Here is a 20437-nt window from a genome sequence, read left to right as displayed (position 1 = left end):
TCTGCTCTGATGTCAAATACTGCTCTCACAACGAAAAGAAATGATCCTGGACCAGATGCCTGTTTATAAGTGGTGTATGTATAGGGGCATTGCAGTACTTACTGATTAAAATAAAGGGAACAGAGTAATGGATAACTAAGTCATTAATGACCACATCAGTTGGTTTATTCTGAAGCCTTCCCATCTGTCTTGGTAGAATAAATACAGTAGATATGCACGCCACCCCAGGTACATGGCATGTACAGGCTGGACATCATCAAATACGCTAACCAATAGCATCATGGACATTTGGGGGATACTGGTAGACATGTGTTACATTTAAAATTATCATTTGGATTATTCTGTTTGTCAAAAATAGAGTGTAAACACATATTTACAACCCCGTTCACAAAACAAGCTACTGTTGCAGTGAAGCTGGTCTGTGCTGTATACTAGACAGTTCTGCTCTGCTCAGATTGATTTAAGGATAGACAGAACCTCTGTCCAACGGGGCAACAGCACAATGAAATATCATCATCGTCGTAAAATATCCCATTTTCATTTTTGCAAAGAACAATTAAGTCCTGATTTCAAGTACTGTAGTTACATTATATGAGTCATTACCCCCACGTTCAACCCAACATTATACAAAATCCAGTCTTCCATGACTCCAATCTCCATTGACTCTCCCTGACACCAACGGTCCACATGACCACACGTCGGCCATTCCTGATTCAGAAAGCACAGGCGCTTCTCTCCACCACACAGACAGACAAGAGATGGATTTGGATCTGCTCTTAAAAAATAATCCAACAGAGAATCAAAGCCTCCAGGGAATGGTTGGAAAAGGGTCAAGGGTCAAGTTCAGAGTGGGGTCAGGGGGTCATGTGCTTCTCGGGTGCCTGTTTGTGGGCGAGGTAAAGGAAGAGGATGCTGGAGAGGGCGCTGACGAGGAAGATGACGTCGAACCATCGATGGTAGAAGTTGAACTGTAGCTCTCCCAGCACTTCGGTCACGATGGAGCGATACTCCAGAGGCATGCTCATCCTCATGAGGAGAACCGACGACACAAAGTACATCCCCTGAGAGACAGAGAGAGAGGAGAAAGGAGAGAGAGACAGAGAGAAAGAGAGAGACAGAGAAGAGAGAAGAGGGAGAGAGAGAGGAGAGAAGAGACAGAGAGAGTGAGAGACACAGAGAGAGAGCGAGAAACACAGAGAGAGAGCGAGAAACACAGAGAGAGAGAGAGAGAGAGAGAGACACAGAGAGAGAGCGAGAAACACAGAGAGAGAGAGAGAAACACAGAGAGAGAGAGAGAGACACAGAGAGAGAGAGAGAGAGAGAGAGACAGAGAGAGAGAGAGAGAAAGAGAGAGAGAAAGAGAGAGAGTGAAAGAGAGAAAGAGAGAGAGAGAGAGAGAGAGAGTAGGAGAGAGAGAGAGAGAGAGAGAGAGAGAGACAGAGACAGATACATTATTTACTGGTCACTTTGTTTCTTTCAAATGTGTTTTTCCATTTCACTTGCTTTGGCAATGCAAACATGTTTCCAATGCCACTAAAGCCCCTTGAATTGAATTGAGAGATGCAGAGAGAGATAGAAAGATGCAGAGGGACACAGAGAGAGAAACACAGAGAGAGAGCGAGAAACAGAGAGAGAGACACACAGAGACAGAGTGAGAGACACAAAGAGAGAGTGAGAAACACAGAGAGAGAGCGAGAGACACAAAGAGAGAGTGAGAAACACAGAGAGAGACACACAGAGAGAGAGCGAGAGAGACACAGAGCGAGAGAGACACAGAGCGAGAGAGACACAAAGAGAGAGCGAGAGACACAAAGAGAGAGCGAGAAACACAGAGAGAGAGAGACACAGAGAGAGACACAGAGAGAGAGAGAGACACAGAGAGAGAGAGAGAGAGAGAGAGAGACACAGAGAGAGAGAGAGACAGACACAGAGAGAGAGAGAGACAGACACAGAGAGAGAGAGAGAGAGAGAGAGAGAGACAGACACAGAGAGAGAGAGAGACACAGAGCGAGAGAGCGAGAGAGACACCGAGCGAGAGAGCGAGAGAGAGAGAGCGCGCCACAGGGGGAGAGCGCGCCACAGGGAGAGAGCGCGCCACAGGGGGAGAGCGCGCCACAGGGGGAGAGCGCGCCACAGGGGGAGAGCGCGCCACAGGGGGAGAGCGCGCCACAGGGGGAGAGCGCGCCACAGGGGGAGAGCGTGCCACAGGGGGAGAGCGCGCCACAGGGGGAGAGCGCGCCACAGGGGGAGAGCGCGCCACAGGGGGAGAGCGCGCCACAGGGGGAGAGCGCGCCACAGGGGGAGAGCGCCACAGGGAGAGAGCGCGCCACAGGGGGAGAGCGCGCCACAGGGGGAGAGCGCGCCACAGGGGGAGAGCGCGCCACAGGGGGAGAGCGCGCCACAGGGGGCGAGCGTGCCACAGGGAGCGAGAGAGCAACACAGAGAGAGAGAGAGACAGACACAGAGAGAGACAGACACAGAGAGAGAGAGAGAGAGACACCGAGCGAGAGAGCGAGAGAGAGCGCCACAGGGGGAGAGCGCGCCACAGGGGGAGAGAGCGCCACAGGGGGAGAGCGCGCCACAGGGGGAGAGCATGCCACAGGGGGAGAGCGCGCCACAGGGGGAGAGCGTGCCACAGGGGGAGAGCGCGCCACAGGGGGAGAGCGCGCCACAGGGGGAGAGCGCGCCACAGGGGGAGAGCGCGCCACAGGGGGAGAGCGCGCCACAGGGGGAGAGCGTGCCACAGGGGGAGAGCGTGCCACAGGGGGAGAGCGTGCCACAGGGGGAGAGCGCCACAGGGAGAGAGCGCGCCACAGGGGGAGAGCGTGCCACAGGGGGAGAGCGCGCCACAGGGGGAGAGCGCGCCACAGGGGGAGAGCGCGCCACAGGGGGAGAGCGCGCCACAGGGGGAGAGCGCGCCACAGGGGGAGAGCGCGCCACAGGGGGAGAGCGCGCCACAGGGGGGGAGCGCGCCACAGGGGGAGAGCGCGCCACAGGGGGAGAGCGCGCAACAGGGAGAAAGCGCGCCACAGGGGGAGAGCGCGCCACAGGGGGAGAGCGCGCCACAGGGGGAGAGCGTGCCACAGGGGGAGAGCGTGCCACAGGGGGCGAGCGTGCCACCGGGAGCGAGAGAGCAACACAGAGAGAGAGAGAGACAGACAGAGACACACAGAGAGAGAGATTATGACACAGAGAGAGAGGAGGGTTAGATAGAGATGTAATATTTACTGTTCACTTTGTTTATTTCACTTTTGTTTATCCATTTCACTTAAACATATGTTTCCCATGCCAATAAAGCCCCTTGAATTGAATTGAGACACAGAGAGAGATGCAGAGAGAGAGAGAGAGACGCAGGGAGGGACACAGCGAGAGCGAGAGAGAGACACAGCGAGAGCGAGAGAGATACAGCGAGAGCGAGACACAGCGAGAGAGAGATGACATACTGACCATAATTTGAGCCAGGACCAGCACTATAACATTGGAGGACTTGCTGCTGGAGATGGCATAGAAGAACTAGAGAGAAACAGACAGACAGGATTGGGGTTAGGGTACATTGTTACATGCCTATGTAGACTGACAACTTCCTGTCTGTAGATGACTTACCTTAGTGAGTGTGATGAGAAGGCCTCTAATAGAGGTGACAATGATGATGCCCACCAGGATGAAAGAGATGTGCTGAGACCAGAACTTCACCTGCAGAGGAGAACATATGTAAGGAACACTAGAGCAACAACAGAATATGCCAACACAACTACAGTTTTTGGACTTCCTAAACTGACTGTAAAACAATGTTGAAATAGATGAATCAGTCAACAGGAATACCTGTACTGCAGGACACTTTAATAAACTGACAGCTATTAACACAACCGGAAATGTTTTGTGACTGTGAGTGAGTGAGTGAGTGAGTGAGTGAGTGAGTGAGTGAGTGAGTGAGTGAGTGAGTACGTGAGTACGTGAGTACGTGCGAATGTGGAAAAGCCTACATCAAACTGAATGCCCAAGTAGTTAACTGTGATCTCAATCCCTCTCGTCACTGGATCAGTCTTCCCTACACGGTCGAACACAATGTTGATGGTGGCCTTAGAGGGACAAAAAACAAGGGTTACTACAGAAATACAGTTGAAGTCGGAAGTTTACCTACACCTTAGCCAAATACATTTAAACTCAGTTTTTCACAATTCCTGACATTTAATCCTAGTACAAATTCTCTGTCTTAGGTCAGTTAGGATCACCACTTTATTTTAAGAATGTGAAATGTCTGAATAATAGTAGAGAGAACGATTTATTTTAGCTTTTATTTCTTTCATCACATTCCCAGTGGGTCAAAAGTTTACATACACTCAATTAGTATTTGGTAGCATTGCCTTTAAATTGTTTAACTTGGGTCAAACGTTTCAGGTAGCCTTCCAAAAGCTTCCCACAATAAGTTGGGTGAATTTTGGCCCATTCCTCCTGACAGAGCTGGTGTAACTGAGTCAGGTTTGTAAGGCCTCCTTGCTCGCACACGCTTTTTCAGTTCTGCCCACAACATTTCTATGGGATTGAGGTCAGGGCTTTGTGATGGCCACTCCAATACCTTGACTTTGTTGTCCTTAAACCATTTTGCCACAACTTTGGAAGTATGCTTGGAGTCATTGTCCATTTGGAAGACCCATTTGCAATCAAGCTTTAACTTCCTGACTGATGTCTTGAGATGTTGCTTCAATATATCCACATAATTTTCCATTCTCATGATGCCACCTATTTTGTGAAGTGCACCAGTCCCTCCAGCAGCAAAGCACCCACACAACATGATGCTGCCACACGGTTGTGTCCCAAGAACACGGTTGGGATGTTGTTCTTCGGCTTGCAAGCATCCCCCTTTTTATGGCCAAACAGTTCTATTTTTGTTTCATCAGATCAGAGGACATTTCTCCAAAAAGTACCATCTTTGTCCCCAGGTGCAGTTGCAAACCGTAGTCTGGCTTTTTTATGGTGGTTTTGGAGCAGTGGCTTCTTCCTTGCTGAGCCGCCTTTCAGGTTATGTCGATATAGGACTCATTTTACTGTGGATATAGATACTTTTGTGCCTGTTTCCTCCAGCATATTCACACGGTCCTTTGCTGTTGTTCTGGGATTGATTTGCACTTTTCGCACCAAAGTACGTTTATTTCTAGGAGACAGGTCCCATGGTGTTTATACTTGTGTACTATTGTTTGTACATATGAACGTGGTACCTTCAGGTGTTTGGAAATTGCTCCAAAGGATGAACCAGACTTGTGGAGGTCTACAATTTTTTTTTCTGAGATCTTGGCTGATTTATTTTGATTTTCCCATGATGTCAAGCAAGGAGGCACTGAGTTTGTCGGTAGGCCTTGAAATACATCCACAGGTACACCTCAATTGACTTAAATGTCAATTAGCCTAACAGAAGCTTCTAAAGCCATGATAGAATTTTCTAGAATTTTCCAAGCTGTTTAAAAGACACAGTCAACTTAGTGTATGTAAACTTCTGACCCACTGGAATTGTGATACAGTGAATTATAAGTGAAATAATCTGTCTGTAAACAATTGTTGGAAAAATTACTTTGTGTCCTAATCGACTTGCCAAAACCATAGTTTGTTAACAAGAAATTTGTGGAGTGGTTGAAAAACAGGTTTTAATGACTCCAACCTAAGTGTATGTACAGTCATGGCCAACAGTTTTGAGAATGACACAAATATAAATTGAAAGTTTGCTGCTTCAGTGTCTTTGGATATGTTTGTCAGATGTTACTATGGAATACTGAAGTATAATTACAAGCATTTCAAGTGTCAAAGGCTTTCTTTGACATTTACATGTCTGTAAGTGTGTGACTCACCATGAAGATTTTCCACACACAGTAAATGGAGAAGAAGTAACCTAAGAAGTTAAAGTATTTCCCCTGGAATGTCTTGGAGTACTCGATCCGCTCCTACAGAGGCACAAAGACACCTTATTACTAAAAAGCAAACGTACATTACAATAGCCTTAGTCCACTACATACTATACATGGACATTGTGTGTGTGCGTGTGTGTGTGTGTGTGTGCGTGTAAGGCACGCGTGCATGTCTCTGTGTGACAAGGAACATAATATTGGGGGGAGGAAAATACAAATAATATATCATGCTATCCCCACTGAGTGAATAACATTACACCCGTTAATTCACACTCAGAATTCGTATTTAGAATATGGTAATACAGAAAATAGAGTATGCGTTGAAAATAAATACTCTTTAATAGAATGTTTCAGTTTAGAATGTTTGGTTGTTAGGCACCTTGTTTTCATTTGATTTGGAAGTCGAATCTTTGGTGACAACAACCCCAAGACTTTCTGCTTTCCAAGATTATCCATTATTCAGAAATGAGCTTCAATAACCGCCAATTCAACCAGTCTGTACCATGGACGGTACCAGGACAGCCGTATCTTCCTGCAAGACCATCAGACTATATCAACAATGGTAAGAAATATTGTGTTCTTACCAGGAATTGGTTCATTTCTTATTTTGGTGTATCTCTCATTATAATTAGAATGCATTTAGGTACATAACCATAGATCTGGTTTTATGTGTGAATTTAGGTCAGGTCCTCCCAAGTCTCTCAGAGATCTACAACTGTGAGTGGTACTGGAAGTCCCAGTCCCTACAAATGGCCAGCTTCCGCTACCACAATCAGCACCTGCCTGAGCAGGAGAAACAACGTCTATTCCACAAACACATGGAGCTGAGGCGCAAAGTAGAATTTTACAGGGGAGTGACGAAGGCCTACCAGCCCAGATTGAGCTCTGGCGAGGAGTGGCCGCTCTTTTCTGAAGAAGACATTGAGAAACTGGAAGCCATTCCGGGGGTGTTGGAGTTGGCTGCAGTGATGGGCTTCCTGAGAATCTCTGAGCCCCGAATGAAGTGTTGAATTACTATTTATTAACGTTGTATTATTATTATTAGTAGTAGTAGTAGTCGTAGTAGTAAGTTAACTATCTTAAGTGTGTGTCACATGGGTGACTATGTATCTGACTAGAAGCTGCCCTCTTACATTGCATTATATGCCCAAGCCAGAACCTTATTCACCTGGTACGTGTTTTACCCAGACATTTATAGACGCACACCTCTTTTGCCCCTTGTAAAACTTCCCCCTTTTGATCACAAGAGTAAGTAATTAAAGCTTCACGAAATTGGGACCGGTGAGTAGCTCGCACCTGTTCTTTATTTAAGGTGCGGGTCGGAAGCTGTGTGGGTCGATGTGAGCTGAGAGCAGAGCGGTTGCAGAGCCAGAGCCGAGGAAAGTGATGACGACATGCGGTGGCTGGAGCGGACCTGGACCAGAGCAGACAGAGAAAAGTCCCTTCCCAAAGCTAAGTACCTCTACATATCCAACTCCAACATAATGCCTGATAGGGCAGTATGTCGACATTCTCTGCTGTGTTGCGTACTACGCACTCATTAATGCCAATGTATCTGTGGATTGAACCTGTAGCTGTGTGGACCCGACGACAAAGTGCCTTTGCGAACCGAATTGATGGCTGCCCGGCGAGCGGGAGGGACAGAGTTGAAGCCTTTTGGGAAATTGGGCGAGAGAACACTTCATCCTTCCTCAAAGCTAAGTACCATATCTCATCTCCAACAGTTCTCCTGATAGCGCTGCCTGCCGACATTCTCTACAGGTTAACGTGCTACACACTCATTAATGCAGGAACACCTGTGGACTGCATTTCTAGCTGCGTGGACCTGACTGGAAGACCACACACAACAGACGGACCTTAACACAACAAACTACTGTAAACCAGATTGAACCAGAGAGGAGGCCTGTTGGGGTACTGAGGCTGAAACACATTCACCCTTCCCTAAGAGACTAGTCAAGGATCATATAACCTCCACCCTACCTGACACCCTAGACCCACTCCAATTTGCTTACCGCCCCAATAGGTCCCCAGACAACGCAATCACACTGCACACTGCCCTAACCCATCTGGACAAATCAAATCAAATCAATCAAATCAAATTTTATTTGTCACATACACATGGTTAGCAGATGTTAATGCGAGTGTAGCGAAATGCTTGTGCTTCTAATTCCGACAATGCAGTAATAACCAACGAGTAATCTAACAATTCCAAAACTACTACCTTATACACACAAGTATAAAGGGATAAAGAATATGTACATGAAGATATATGAATGAGTGATGGTACAGAGCGGCATAGGCAAGATGCAGTAGATGGTATCGAGTACAGTATATACATATGAGATGAGTATGTAAACAAAGTGGCATAGTTTAAAGTGGCTAGTGATACATGTATTACATAAAGATGCAGTAGATGATATAGAGTACAGTATATACATATGAGATGAGTAATGTAGGGTATGTAAACATTATATTAGTTAGCATTGTTTAAAGTGGCTAGTGATATATTTTACAGCAATTCCCATCAATTCCCATTATTAAAGTGGCTGGAGTTGAGTCAGTGTGTTGGCAGCAGCAACTCAATGTTAGTGGTGGCTGTTTAACAGTCTGATGGCTTTGAGATAGAAGCTGTTTTTCAGTCTCTCGGTCCCAGCTTTGATGCACCTGCACTGACCTCGCCTTCTGGATGATAGCGGGGTGAACAGGCAGTGGCTCGGGTGGTTGTTGTCCTTGATGATCTTTATGGCCTTCCTGTGACATCGGGTGGTGTAGGTGTCCTGGAGGGCAGGTAGTTAGCCCCCGGTGATGCGTTGTGCAGACCTCACTACCCTCTGGAGAGCCTTACGGTTGTGGGCGGAGCAGTTGCCATACCAGGCGGTGATACAGCCTGACAGGATGCTCTCGATTGTGCATCTGTAGAAGTTTGTGAGTGCTTTTTGTGACAAGCCGAATTTCTTCAGCCTCCTGAGGTTTAAGAGGCGCTGCTGCGCCTTCTTCACGATGCTGTCTGTGTGGGTGGACCAATTCAGTTTGTCTGTGATGTGTACGCCGAGGAACTTAAAACTTGCTACCCTCTCCACTACTGTTCCATCGATGTGGATAGGGGGGTGTTCCCTCTGCTGTTTCCTGAAGTCCACAATCATCTCCTTAGTTTTGTTGACGTTGAGTGTGAGGTTATTTTCCTGACACCACACTCTGAGGGCCCTCACCTCCTCCCTGTAGGCCTTCTCGTCGTTGTTGGTAATCAAGCCTACCACTGTTGTGTCGTCCGCAAACTTGATGATTGAGTCGGAGGCGTGCGTGGCCACGCAGTCGTGGGTGAACAGGGAGTACAGGAGAGGGCTCAGAATGCACCCTTGTGGGGCCCCAGTGTTGAGGATCAGCGGGTGGAGATGTTGTTACCTACCCTCACCACCTGGGGGCGGCCCGTCAGGAAGTCCAGTACCCAGTTGCACAGGGCGGGGTCGAGACCCAGGGTCTCGAGCTTGATGACGAGTTTGGAGGGTACTATGGTGTTAAATGCTGAGCTGTAGTCGATGAACAGCATTCTCACATACAGTGGGGAGAACAAGTATTTGATACACTGCCGAGTTTGCAGGTTTTCCTACTTACAAAGCATGTAGAGGTCTGTAATTTTTATTATAGGTACACTTCAACTGTGAGAGACGGAATCTAAAACAAAAATCCAGAAAATCAGATTGTACGATTTTTAAGTATTTCATTTGCATGTTATTGCATGCAATACGTATTTGATACATCAGAAAAGCAGAACTTAATATTTGGTACAGAAACCTGTTTGCAAATACAGGGATCATGTGTTTCCTGTAGTTCTTGACCAGGTTCGCACACACTGCCCACTCCTCCATACAGACCTTCTCCAGATCCTTCAGGTTTCGGGGCTGTCGCTGGGCAATACAGACTTTCAGCTCCCTGCAAAGATTTTCTATTGGGTTCAGGTCTGGAGACTGGCTACGCATCCCCAAAGAATGATGTTTCCACCTCCATGATTCACAGTTGGGATGGTGTTCTTGGGGTTGTACTCATCCTTCTTCTTCCTCCAAACACAGCGAGTGGAGTTTAGACCAAAAAGCTCTATTTTTGTCTCATCAGACCACATGACCTTCTCGCATTCCTCCTCTGGATCATCCAGATGGTCATTGGCAAACTTCAGACGGGCCTGGACATGCGCTGTCTTAAGCAGGGGGACCTTGCGTGCGCTGCAGGATTTTAATCCATGACAGCGTAGTGTGTTACTAATGGTTTTCTTTGAGACTTTGGTCCCAGCTCTCTTCAGGTCATTGACCAGGTCCTGCCGTGTAGTTCTAGGCTGATCCCTCACCTTCCTCATGATCATTGATGCCCCATGAGGTGAGATCTTGCATGGAGCCCCAGACCGAGGGTGATTGACCGTCATCTTGAACTTCTTCTGGTTTTATAATTGCGCCAAAGTTGTTGCCTTCTAACCAAGCTGCTTGCCTAATTGTCCTGTAGGCCATCCCAGCCTTGTGCAGGTCTACAATTTTATCCCTGATGTCCTTACACAGCTCTCTGGTCTTGGCCATTGTGGAGAGGTTGGAGTCTGTTTGATTGAGTGTGTGGACAAGTGTCTTTTATACAGGTAATGAGTTCAAACAGGTGCAGTTAATACAGGTAATGAGTGGAGAACAGGAGGGATTCTTACTGGTTGGTAGGTGATCAAATACTTATGTCATGCAATAAAATTCTAATTAATTACTTAAAAATCATACAATGTGATTTTCTGGATTGTTGTTTTAGATTCCGTCTCTCACAGTTGAAGTGTACCTATGTTAAAAATTACAGACCTCTACATGCTTTGTAAGTAGGAAAACCTGCAAAATCGGCAGTGTATCGAATACTTGTTCTCCCCACTGTAGGTATTCCTCTTGTCCAGATGGGTTAGGGCAGTGTGCAGTGTGGTTGAGATTGCATCGTCTGTGGACCTATTTGGGCGTTAAGCAAATTGGAGTGGGTCTAGGGTGTCAGGTAGGGTGGAGGTGATATGGTCCTTGACTAGTCTCTCAAAGCACTTCATGATGACGGAAGTGAGTGCTACGGGGCGGTAGTCGTTTAGCTCAGTTACCTTAGCTTTCTTGGGAACAGGAACAATGGTGGCCCTCTTGAAGCATGTGGGAACAGCAGACTGTGATAGGGATTGATTGAATATGTCCGTAAACACACCAGCCAGCTGGTCTGCGCATGCTCTGTGGGCGCGGCTGGGGATGCCATCTGGGCATGCAGCCTTGCGAGGGTTAACACGTTTAAATGTCTTACTCACCTCGGCTGCAGTGAAGGAGAGTCTGCATGTTTTGGTTGCGGGCCGTGTCAGTGGCACTGTATTGTCCTCAAAGCGGGCAAAAAAGTTATTTAGTCTGCCTGGGAGCAAGGCATCCTGGTCCGTGACTGGGCTGGTTTTCTTTTTGTAATCCGTGATTGACTGTAGACCCTGCCACATACCTCTTGTGTCTGAGCTGTTGAATTGCGAATCTACTTTGTCTCTATATTGACGCTTAGCTTGTTTGATTGCCTTGCGGAGGGAATAGCTACACTGTTTGTATTCGGTCATGTTTCCGGTCACCTTGCCCTGATTAAAAGCAGTGGTTCGCGCTTCAGTTTCACGCGAATGCTGCCATCAATCCACGGTTTCTGGTTTGGGAATGTTTTAATTGTTGCTATGGGAACGACATCTTCAACGCACGTTCTAATGAACTCGCTCACCGAATCAGCGTATTCGTCAATGTTGTTATTTGACGCAATACGAAACATATCCCAGTCCACGTGATGGAAGCAGTCTTGGAGTGTGGAATCAGATTGGTCGGACCAGCGTTGAACAGACCTCAGCGTGGGAGCTTCTTGTTTTAGTTTCTGTTTGTAGGCAGGGAGCAACAAAATGGAGTCGTGGTCAGCTTTTCCGAAAGGAGAGCGGGAGAGGGCCTTATATGCGTCGCGGAAGTTAGAATAGCAATGATCCAAGGTTTTGCCAGCCCTGGTTGCGTAATTGATATGCTGATACAATTTAGGGAGTCTTGTTTTCAGATTAGCCTTGTTAAAATCCCCAGCTACAATGAATGCAGCCTCAGGATATGTGGATTCCAGTTTGCAAAGAGTCAAATAAAGTTCATTCAGAGCAATCGATGTGTCTGCTTGGGGGGGAATATATACGGCTGTGATTATAATCGAAGAGAATTCCCTTGGTAGATAATGCGGTCGACATTTGATTGTGAGGAATTCTACATCAGGTGAACAGAAGGACTTAAGTTCCTGTATGTTGTTGTGACCACACCACGTCTCGTTAACCATAAAGCATACGCCCCCGCCCCTCTTCTTACCAGAAAGATGTTTGTTTCTGTCGGCGCGATACGTGGAGAAACCAGCTGGCTGCACCGACTCCGATAGCGTCTCTCCAGTGAGCCATGTTTCCGTGAAGCAAAGAACGTTACAGTCTCTGATGTCCCTCTGGAATGCTACCCTTGCTCAGATTTCATCAACCTTGTTGTCAAGAGACTGGACATTGGCGAGAAGTATGCTAGGGAGTGGTGCGCGATGTGCCCGTCTCCGGAGTCTGACCAGAAGACAGCTTCGTTTCCCTCTTTTACAAAGTCGTTTTTTGGGATCCATTCCGTTGTCCTGGGTGAAAGGCAGAACACAGGATCCGTTTCGCAAAAGTCATATTCTTGGTCGTACTGATGGTGAGTTGACGCTGCTCTTATATTCAGTAGTTCTTCTCGACTGTATGTAATGAAACCTAAGATGACCTGGGGTACCAGACAAGAGGAATACCTATGTAAGAATGCTGTTCATCGAATACAGCTCAGCATTCAACACCATAGTACCCTCCAAACTCGTCATTAAGCTTGAGACCCTGGGTCTCGACCCCGCACTGTGCAACTGGGTCCTGGACTTCCTGACAGGTCGTCTCTTCAACCTCAGGGGGCTGAAGAAATGTGGATTGTCACCAAAAACACTCAAACTTTTACAGATGCACAATCGAGAGCATCCTGTCAGGCTGTATCACCGCCTGGTATGGCAGCTGCTCCGCCCATAACCGTAAGGCTCTCCAGAGGGTAGTGAGGTCCGCACAACGCACCACCGGGGGCAAACTACCTGCCCTCCAGGACACCTACACCACCCGATGTCACAGGAAGGCAAAAAGATCATCAAGGACAACAACCACCCGAGCCACTGCCTGTTCACCCCGCTATCATCCAGAAGGCGAGGTCAGTACAGGTGCATCAAAGTTGGGACCGAGAGACTGAAAAACAGCTTCTCTCTCAAGGCCATCAGACTGTTAAACAGCCACCACTAACATTGAGTGGCTGCTGCCAACACACTGACTCAACTCCAGCCACTTGATCAAACTCCAGCCACTATGTCATGCAATAAAATTCTAATTAATTACTTAAAAATCATACAATGTGATTTTCTGGATTGTTGTTTTAGATTCCGTCTCTCACAGTTGAAGTGTACCTATGTTAAAAATTACAGACCTCTACATGTTTTGTAAGTAGGAAAACCTGCAAAATCGGCAGTGTATCGAATACTTGTTCTCCCCACTGTAGGTATTCCTCTTGTCCAGATGGGTTAGGGCAGTGTGCAGTGTGGTTGAGATTGCATCGTCTGTGGACCTATTTGGGCGTTAAGCAAATTGGAGTGGGTCTAGGGTGTCAGGTAGGGTGGAGGTGATATGGTCCTTGACTAGTCTCTCAAAGCACTTCATGATGACGGAAGTGAGTGCTACGGGGCGGTAGTCGTTTAGCTCAGTTACCTTAGCTTTCTTGGGAACAGGAACAATGGTGGCCCTCTTGAAGCATGTGGGAACAGCAGACTGTGATAGGGATTGATTGAATATGTCCGTAAACACACCAGCCAGCTGGTCTGCGCATGCTCTGTGGGCGCGGCTGGGGATGCCATCTGGGCATGCAGCCTTGCGAGGGTTAACACGTTTAAATGTCTTACTCACCTCGGCTGCAGTGAAGGAGAGTCTGCATGTTTTGGTTGCGGGCCGTGTCAGTGGCACTGTATTGTCCTCAAAGCGGGCAAAAAAGTTATTTAGTCTGCCTGGGAGCAAGGCATCCTGGTCCGTGACTGGGCTGGTTTTCTTTTTGTAATCCGTGATTGACTGTAGACCCTGCCACATACCTCTTGTGTCTGAGCTGTTGAATTGCGAATCTACTTTGTCTCTATATTGACGCTTAGCTTGTTTGATTGCCTTGCGGAGGGAATAGCTACACTGTTTGTATTCGGTCATGTTTCCGGTCACCTTGCCCTGATTAAAAGCAGTGGTTCGCGCTTCAGTTTCACGCGAATGCTGCCATCAATCCACGGTTTCTGGTTTGGGAATGTTTTAATTGTTGCTATGGGAACGACATCTTCAACGCACGTTCTAATGAACTCGCTCACCGAATCAGCGTATTCGTCAATGTTGTTATTTGACGCAATACGAAACATATCCCAGTCCACGTGATGGAAGCAGTCTTGGAGTGTGGAATCAGATTGGTCGGACCAGCGTTGAACAGACCTCAGCGTGGGAGCTTCTTGTTTTAGTTTCTGTTTGTAGGCAGGGAGCAACAAAATGGAGTCGTGGTCAGCTTTTCCGAAAGGAGAGCGGGAGAGGGCCTTATATGCGTCGCGGAAGTTAGAATAGCAATGATCCAAGGTTTTGCCAGCCCTGGTTGCGTAATTGATATGCTGATACAATTTAGGGAGTCTTGTTTTCAGATTAGCCTTGTTAAAATCCCCAGCTACAATGAATGCAGCCTCAGGATATGTGGATTCCAGTTTGCAAAGAGTCAAATAAAGTTCATTCAGAGCAATCGATGTGTCTGCTTGGGGGGGAATATATACGGCTGTGATTATAATCGAAGAGAATTCCCTTGGTAGATAATGCGGTCGACATTTGATTGTGAGGAATTCTACATCAGGTGAACAGAAGGACTTAAGTTCCTGTATGTTGTTGTGACCACACCACGTCTCGTTAACCATAAAGCATACGCCCCCGCCCCTCTTCTTACCAGAAAGATGTTTGTTTCTGTCGGCGCGATACGTGGAGAAACCAGCTGGCTGCACCGACTCCGATAGCGTCTCTCCAGTGAGCCATGTTTCCGTGAAGCAAAGAACGTTACAGTCTCTGATGTCCCTCTGGAATGCTACCCTTGCTCAGATTTCATCAACCTTGTTGTCAAGAGACTGGACATTGGCGAGAAGTATGCTAGGGAGTGGTGCGCGATGTGCCCGTCTCCGGAGTCTGACCAGAAGACAGCTTCGTTTCCCTCTTTTACAAAGTCGTTTTTTGGGATCCATTCCGTTGTCCTGGGTGAAAGGCAGAACACAGGATCCGTTTCGCAAAAGTCATATTCTTGGTCGTACTGATGGTGAGTTGACGCTGCTCTTATATTCAGTAGTTCTTCTCGACTGTATGTAATGAAACCTAAGATGACCTGGGGTACCAGACAAGAGGAATACCTATGTAAGAATGCTGTTCATCGAATACAGCTCAGCATTCAACACCATAGTACCCTCCAAACTCGTCATTAAGCTTGAGACCCTGGGTCTCGACCCCGCACTGTGCAACTGGGTCCTGGACTTCCTGACAGGTCGTCTCTTCAACCTCAGGGGGCTGAAGAAATGTGGATTGTCACCAAAAACACTCAAACTTTTACAGATGCACAATCGAGAGCATCCTGTCAGGCTGTATCACCGCCTGGTATGGCAGCTGCTCCGCCCATAACCGTAAGGCTCTCCAGAGGGTAGTGAGGTCCGCACAACGCACCACCGGGGGCAAACTACCTGCCCTCCAGGACACCTACACCACCCGATGTCACAGGAAGGCAAAAAGATCATCAAGGACAACAACCACCCGAGCCACTGCCTGTTCACCCCGCTATCATCCAGAAGGCGAGGTCAGTACAGGTGCATCAAAGTTGGGACCGAGAGACTGAAAAACAGCTTCTCTCTCAAGGCCATCAGACTGTTAAACAGCCACCACTAACATTGAGTGGCTGCTGCCAACACACTGACTCAACTCCAGCCACTTTAATAATTCAAAATTGGATGTAATAAATGTATCACTAGCCACTTTAAACAATGCCACTTTATATAATGTTTACATACCCTACATTACTCATCTCATATGTATATACGGTACTTTAATCCATCTACTGCATCTTGCCTATGCTGAACGGCCATCTCTCATCCATATATTTATATGTACATATTCTTATTCATTCCTTCACACTTGTGTGTAAAAGGTAGTTGTGGTGAAATTGTTAGATTACTTGTTAAATACTACTGCATGGTCGGAACTAGAAGCACAAGCACTTCACTACACTCGCATTAACATCTTCTAACCATGTGTATGTGTAAAATGTGATTTGGAAGTTAGATAGCTTCCGCCGCTCTCATTTCAACCGCAGCCATGGTCAACCCTCGAATTCCACAAAGCCATTGGATTGCAAAACATTGTGGATTATAGCACATTTTCTGACTGAACACTACCAGCTCACATCTGAATGATTTAAAATCACTAGTGTCCCCCCACGGGCTTTTGATCCAAAGACTATTTGTGAATAGACATTGTCCTTGAAAGGACATCCGATAACATTACCTGAGCTACAATCCCTTGACTCTCCATTTATTTTTTATTTACATTACCTTGCGTAAATTGATTTACTATTTTCCATTATCATTTGTTTCTGCTTTGATATTACTGTATTCCTTTAGTTAGTTACTATTTTGGTTTATTGTGAATTGTGGAGTTGTGTATTTGGCCTACGGAACCTTAGCGCAACAGTGCCATTTGCTGACGGAATCTTTGTCTTTCACTCAGTACAACACGACCCAGCAGAGGCCTGCTGCATCTGGAACTGGACTGGAGCCCTCAAAGCGTGCCTGCCGTTGGGGGACCAGAACACTCCAAAAGGAATTTTTTAAAACGTTTACCTTTTTCCATTGCTCCAATTGGTGCATTTAGATATAGTTCAAATAAAGATGTGTGTTTGAATGATATACAGTCTGCTCCTCAATAGTAAATAGGGTTTTTATCAGGGTTCAACTGGACCGGTGGTCACGCTCCCGTTATGAGAACGTGCACATGCGTTACCTTGGTGGCCTGCAGGTCTACTGTCTCCAGGAAGAGCTGGCGACTCAGCTCCTCCAGAGCATCCACTTCCTGCTGGATCAGAGACAAATCTGAAGAGGGGGGTCAAGGAACTGTACACAGACACACAATAAAAACACACGCACTTCCCATTAGGATGTGTGAAGGATACTCTCGCTGCCTGGTGGTGAGGAGGTGACACTCTTGATCATGCCCCAGAATCCTGTCTGTTTGTTCTGGTCCTCCCCTCGCTGGTACATCTGCCTCCGTGTCATGGCAATGCTGCACAGACAAAACGGAAAAGGCATGACACCAAACACTGGCACAGGAAAACAGAAAACTAGAGCCTGAGAATGATTTGATTATCAGAATAGGGTGAGGGTCTCTATGCTCTCTCTATAGAAATATATTCCCCTATCCCTGTTCCTCACCGTTTCTTTTTGCTGACGATCATGTCCATGGTCTGAAGAAGTCTCCTCTCCAAGGCAAGAATATCACTCTCTGTCACATTCCTGTAGATAAAGATGCATCACATAGGTATACAGGTAGTGAGGGTAGTAAGGATAGTGGGGAATGAGAGTGTAGGTTATTTAGTTGTGACAAGTAGAGTATGTGAGGAGTAGAGTAGTAGGCGTTTATGGGGAGTTAGAGAATGGGATTGTAGGTAATGTAGTTGGTTAATGCTGTTTTGGTCTATACAGACTTGGTGCACTAACCGTAGGAAGTAGGACATGTAGGTGTAAGGGCAGTTGACAGCACCAAAGCCGGACAATAGAGCCATCAGCGTGACCCCTATGACCCCAACACGACTGATCAGCTGCTCAATGGACAGGATACCTGAGGTACAGAAACAGGTATAGAATGCAAAATTATGTACAATCACTGTTACAATCCTTATAAGAATTTGGTGCTTATATTTGTCCTATTTCACACATGTACAAGTGTATATTAATATGCATGCATTTTTTGCATATCCCACTCTCCCAGAGACACCCTCAGTGTGGTCACAGCAAGGGTCTGCCATTAACAACAGCGAACCTGGAACAATTAGGGTTACTCAAGGGCACATCAACAGATGTTTCACCATGTCAGCTCGGGGAATCGAACTAGCGACCTTTCAGTTACTGACCCAATACTGTAACCACTAGGCTACCTGCCAAACTTTCAGCTCTACAAGAGGTGACTATGATTAGTGGCTACGGGTTATTTGGAATAGGGCCTTAAACACAGCAGTGAGAATAGGGAATAGGGTAGGGTAGGCACTCACCATGTTTGGGACTGAGGATGGGGAAAGGGTCCCCCAACTTCCAAAAGAAATACATGAAGGTAAACCAGACGACACAGGCAAAGAGCAGCTTCTGTCTCTGCACTGAACACAAACACACACTTCAGAGACTGTGTGTGAGAATCCCCAGCAAGACAGCACCCATCATATACTCTGTAGCATCAAACACAGAAGGATCACTGGAATTATGCTACAGATGGAATAACATGGATAAAATGTCACTCACAAAGGCGGATGTTGCTGACGACAAAGTAGCCGATATAAAATGGCACCACAAAGATTAGAACCAGTAGAATCACATACAGGTTGAACTTCCAGTGGAAATACCTGGAACTGAGGGACAAGGACATCTATGAGACATCAGCTAGCCTATGTTAGCTGGTTAATGGAGAGAAAAGTATCATACTGAATGAACGTGGTGACGTAAAGAATGAATTAAACCATTGTACTTACCTAGTTTCTAAGGCACCCAGTATCTCAAAGATGATGAGCTCAAACATGGTGCAGGAGAAGGCAAAAGTGATGGAGAACACCACTTGGACCACATACTGCCGTACCTGTTGACCGGAACATGACCACAGGGTTAGATCAGTCTCTGTAGATCACTGCTGTGTAAACACCCATGCTGATGGATCTGTCTGTTTCTGTTTCTTGCTGGTTCTCCCAACTGTTCTTAAACAAAAACGGTCCAGAAAACATAACGACACCTAGCTACAAAAATAAAGACAAGGCATGTAGATTAATGTCTACCAAATCATAACTAATATAACAGTACTTGTGTAGTAACTAAATAACATACCTCATAGTCTTTGAACAGCTGCCGCATGAAGAACAGCCACCCAAAGCCAAAGAAGAGCACCTGATAAGTTGAAAGATTTCACGTTAGTAAATTGGCACAAGACAGTGTATGTGCAATCATTCTAGCTGGCTAGCATAATAGCTGGCTAAGCAAAGGGAGACAAAAGTGGTGTTATAGTAGCTAGCAGTTGTTTGTAAGGTTACAGTAACTGTTAGCTAGCGAGAAGAACAGCCACCCAAGAACAGCTAACGTTAGCTAGCAATTCTTACCTGTGAGGTGAACATGATCACAGAATCCATAAGAAACGACATTTTGATTGGGAAACAACGGACTAAAATCTATAGAATACGTTTAGTTCAAAGGCTCTGTATTCAGCTCATGTATGACTACAAAAAAAATGTCAACAAACACGTGAAACGTGGTTATTTTGTTGATTTTTTTTGCATTGTGGAAACGCGTTGTTGAGCTGTCAACTTACTGGACTGTGAAGCACGTCATCAGAATGAGTCAGAGATTTGTCAATTCCGTCGCAATGCTGTGACGTCCAAAAATGAGTTTGGCTGGTTAATACGTTTTAATTTAAATATTGTACTTTAATTTCAATATTATTTTGAGGGAATTAATTTCTATAATAAATCGGTTTCTTTCTAATTGATCTACTGAATGTGAAACTGTGTGGTTTGTGGCCTGCAGAGGGCGACAAAAACGATGGTCTAGGTTGGGGATCCGTTAAGATTGAATACAGTCTGTTTGTTTATTTTTAAAATCCTTTCTTATAATATGTACCGTTTAATCATACCAAATCAAGATCATCTCACATACGCACATGATCCTAACATCAACGTTAACAGACACTTCTCTGCAATCCAACTGGGCTCCTGAGTGGCGCAGTGGTCTAAGGCACTGCGTCTCAGTGTACTCTGAAAGGTTCGAGGCTGTATCACAACCAGCGGTGATTGGGAGTCGCATAGGGCGGCGCACAATTGACCCAGCGTTGTCTGGCCGGGTCAGGGTTTGACCTGTTTAGGCCGTGAATTGAAAATAATAGTTAAGTGAAAAAAAATCATATGATGACAGTGTAACTTGTTGTATGATTGTTTGTTTGTTATTATTCTAAATACAATTTACAAATATCAGGCACACATGTTCATTATACTATACTATATCAACTATTTACATCACTACATCAAACACTTCTACTACAAAACAAAACACATTATTATGATTCAAGAAGATGTCATTATTTTTATTATTAACTAGGGATAATGTCTTAACTTGATGATTAAATTTGATCAGAAATATTTGTAATTTTGGATTAGATTTCTGGAAGAATAAAACAAATG

At 46.1% G+C, this 20437-nt stretch overlaps 2 protein-coding genes across 2 annotated transcripts; one reads left to right on the top strand and one right to left on the bottom strand.

Annotated features, from left to right (window-relative positions):
• Nucleotides 1-143: 143 nt before the first annotated feature.
• On the bottom strand, nt 144-19611 carry gphra (golgi pH regulator A). Its single transcript, XM_036975021.2, has 14 exons — nt 19364-19611; nt 19095-19154; nt 18749-18852; nt 18522-18628; nt 18278-18379; nt 17727-17847; nt 17442-17522; nt 17183-17292; nt 17014-17102; nt 5841-5933; nt 3984-4079; nt 3604-3693; nt 3448-3513; nt 144-1061 (listed from the first exon to the last, which is right to left on the bottom strand). The coding sequence occupies exons 1-14, from the start codon at nt 19403-19405 to the stop codon at nt 855-857; spliced, it is 1368 nt and encodes a 455-aa protein (XP_036830916.1). The 5' UTR covers nt 19406-19611; the 3' UTR covers nt 144-854.
• On the top strand, nt 6289-8439 carry LOC149984692 (uncharacterized). The gene is made up of 2 exons (XM_090230249.1): nt 6289-6459; nt 6579-8439. The coding sequence occupies exons 1-2, from the start codon at nt 6363-6365 to the stop codon at nt 6905-6907; spliced, it is 426 nt and encodes a 141-aa protein (XP_090086375.1). The 5' UTR covers nt 6289-6362; the 3' UTR covers nt 6908-8439.
• Nucleotides 19612-20437: the final 826 nt, after the last annotated feature.

This window comes from Oncorhynchus mykiss, chromosome 3 (genome assembly GCF_057628025.1).
Source record: "Oncorhynchus mykiss isolate SJ-2025 chromosome 3, ASM5762802v1, whole genome shotgun sequence".
NCBI classification, from domain to species: Eukaryota; Metazoa; Chordata; class Actinopteri; order Salmoniformes; family Salmonidae; genus Oncorhynchus; species Oncorhynchus mykiss.
Note: the sequence above shows the minus strand (reverse complement) of the source record. Positions and strands in the feature narration are given on the sequence as shown.

Excerpts from the sequence above, each read along its gene's own strand:
- LOC149984692 (XM_090230249.1), top strand. The coding sequence starts at position 6,363 with ATGAGCTTCAATAACCGCCAATTCAACCAGTCTGTACCATGGACGGTA. Across the intron at positions 6,460-6,578 it reads ATCAGACTATATCAACAATG|GTCAGGTCCTCCCAAGTCTC; the intron begins GTAAGAAATATT and ends GTGTGAATTTAG.
- gphra (XM_036975021.2), bottom strand. The coding sequence starts at position 19,405 with ATGTCGTTTCTTATGGATTCTGTGATCATGTTCACCTCACAG. Across the intron at positions 19,155-19,363 it reads TGATCATGTTCACCTCACAG|GTGCTCTTCTTTGGCTTTGG; the intron begins GTAAGAATTGCT and ends TCAACTTATCAG. Across the intron at positions 4,080-5,840 it reads GTGTGTGGAAAATCTTCATG|GCCACCATCAACATTGTGTT; the intron begins GTGAGTCACACA and ends TGTCCCTCTAAG.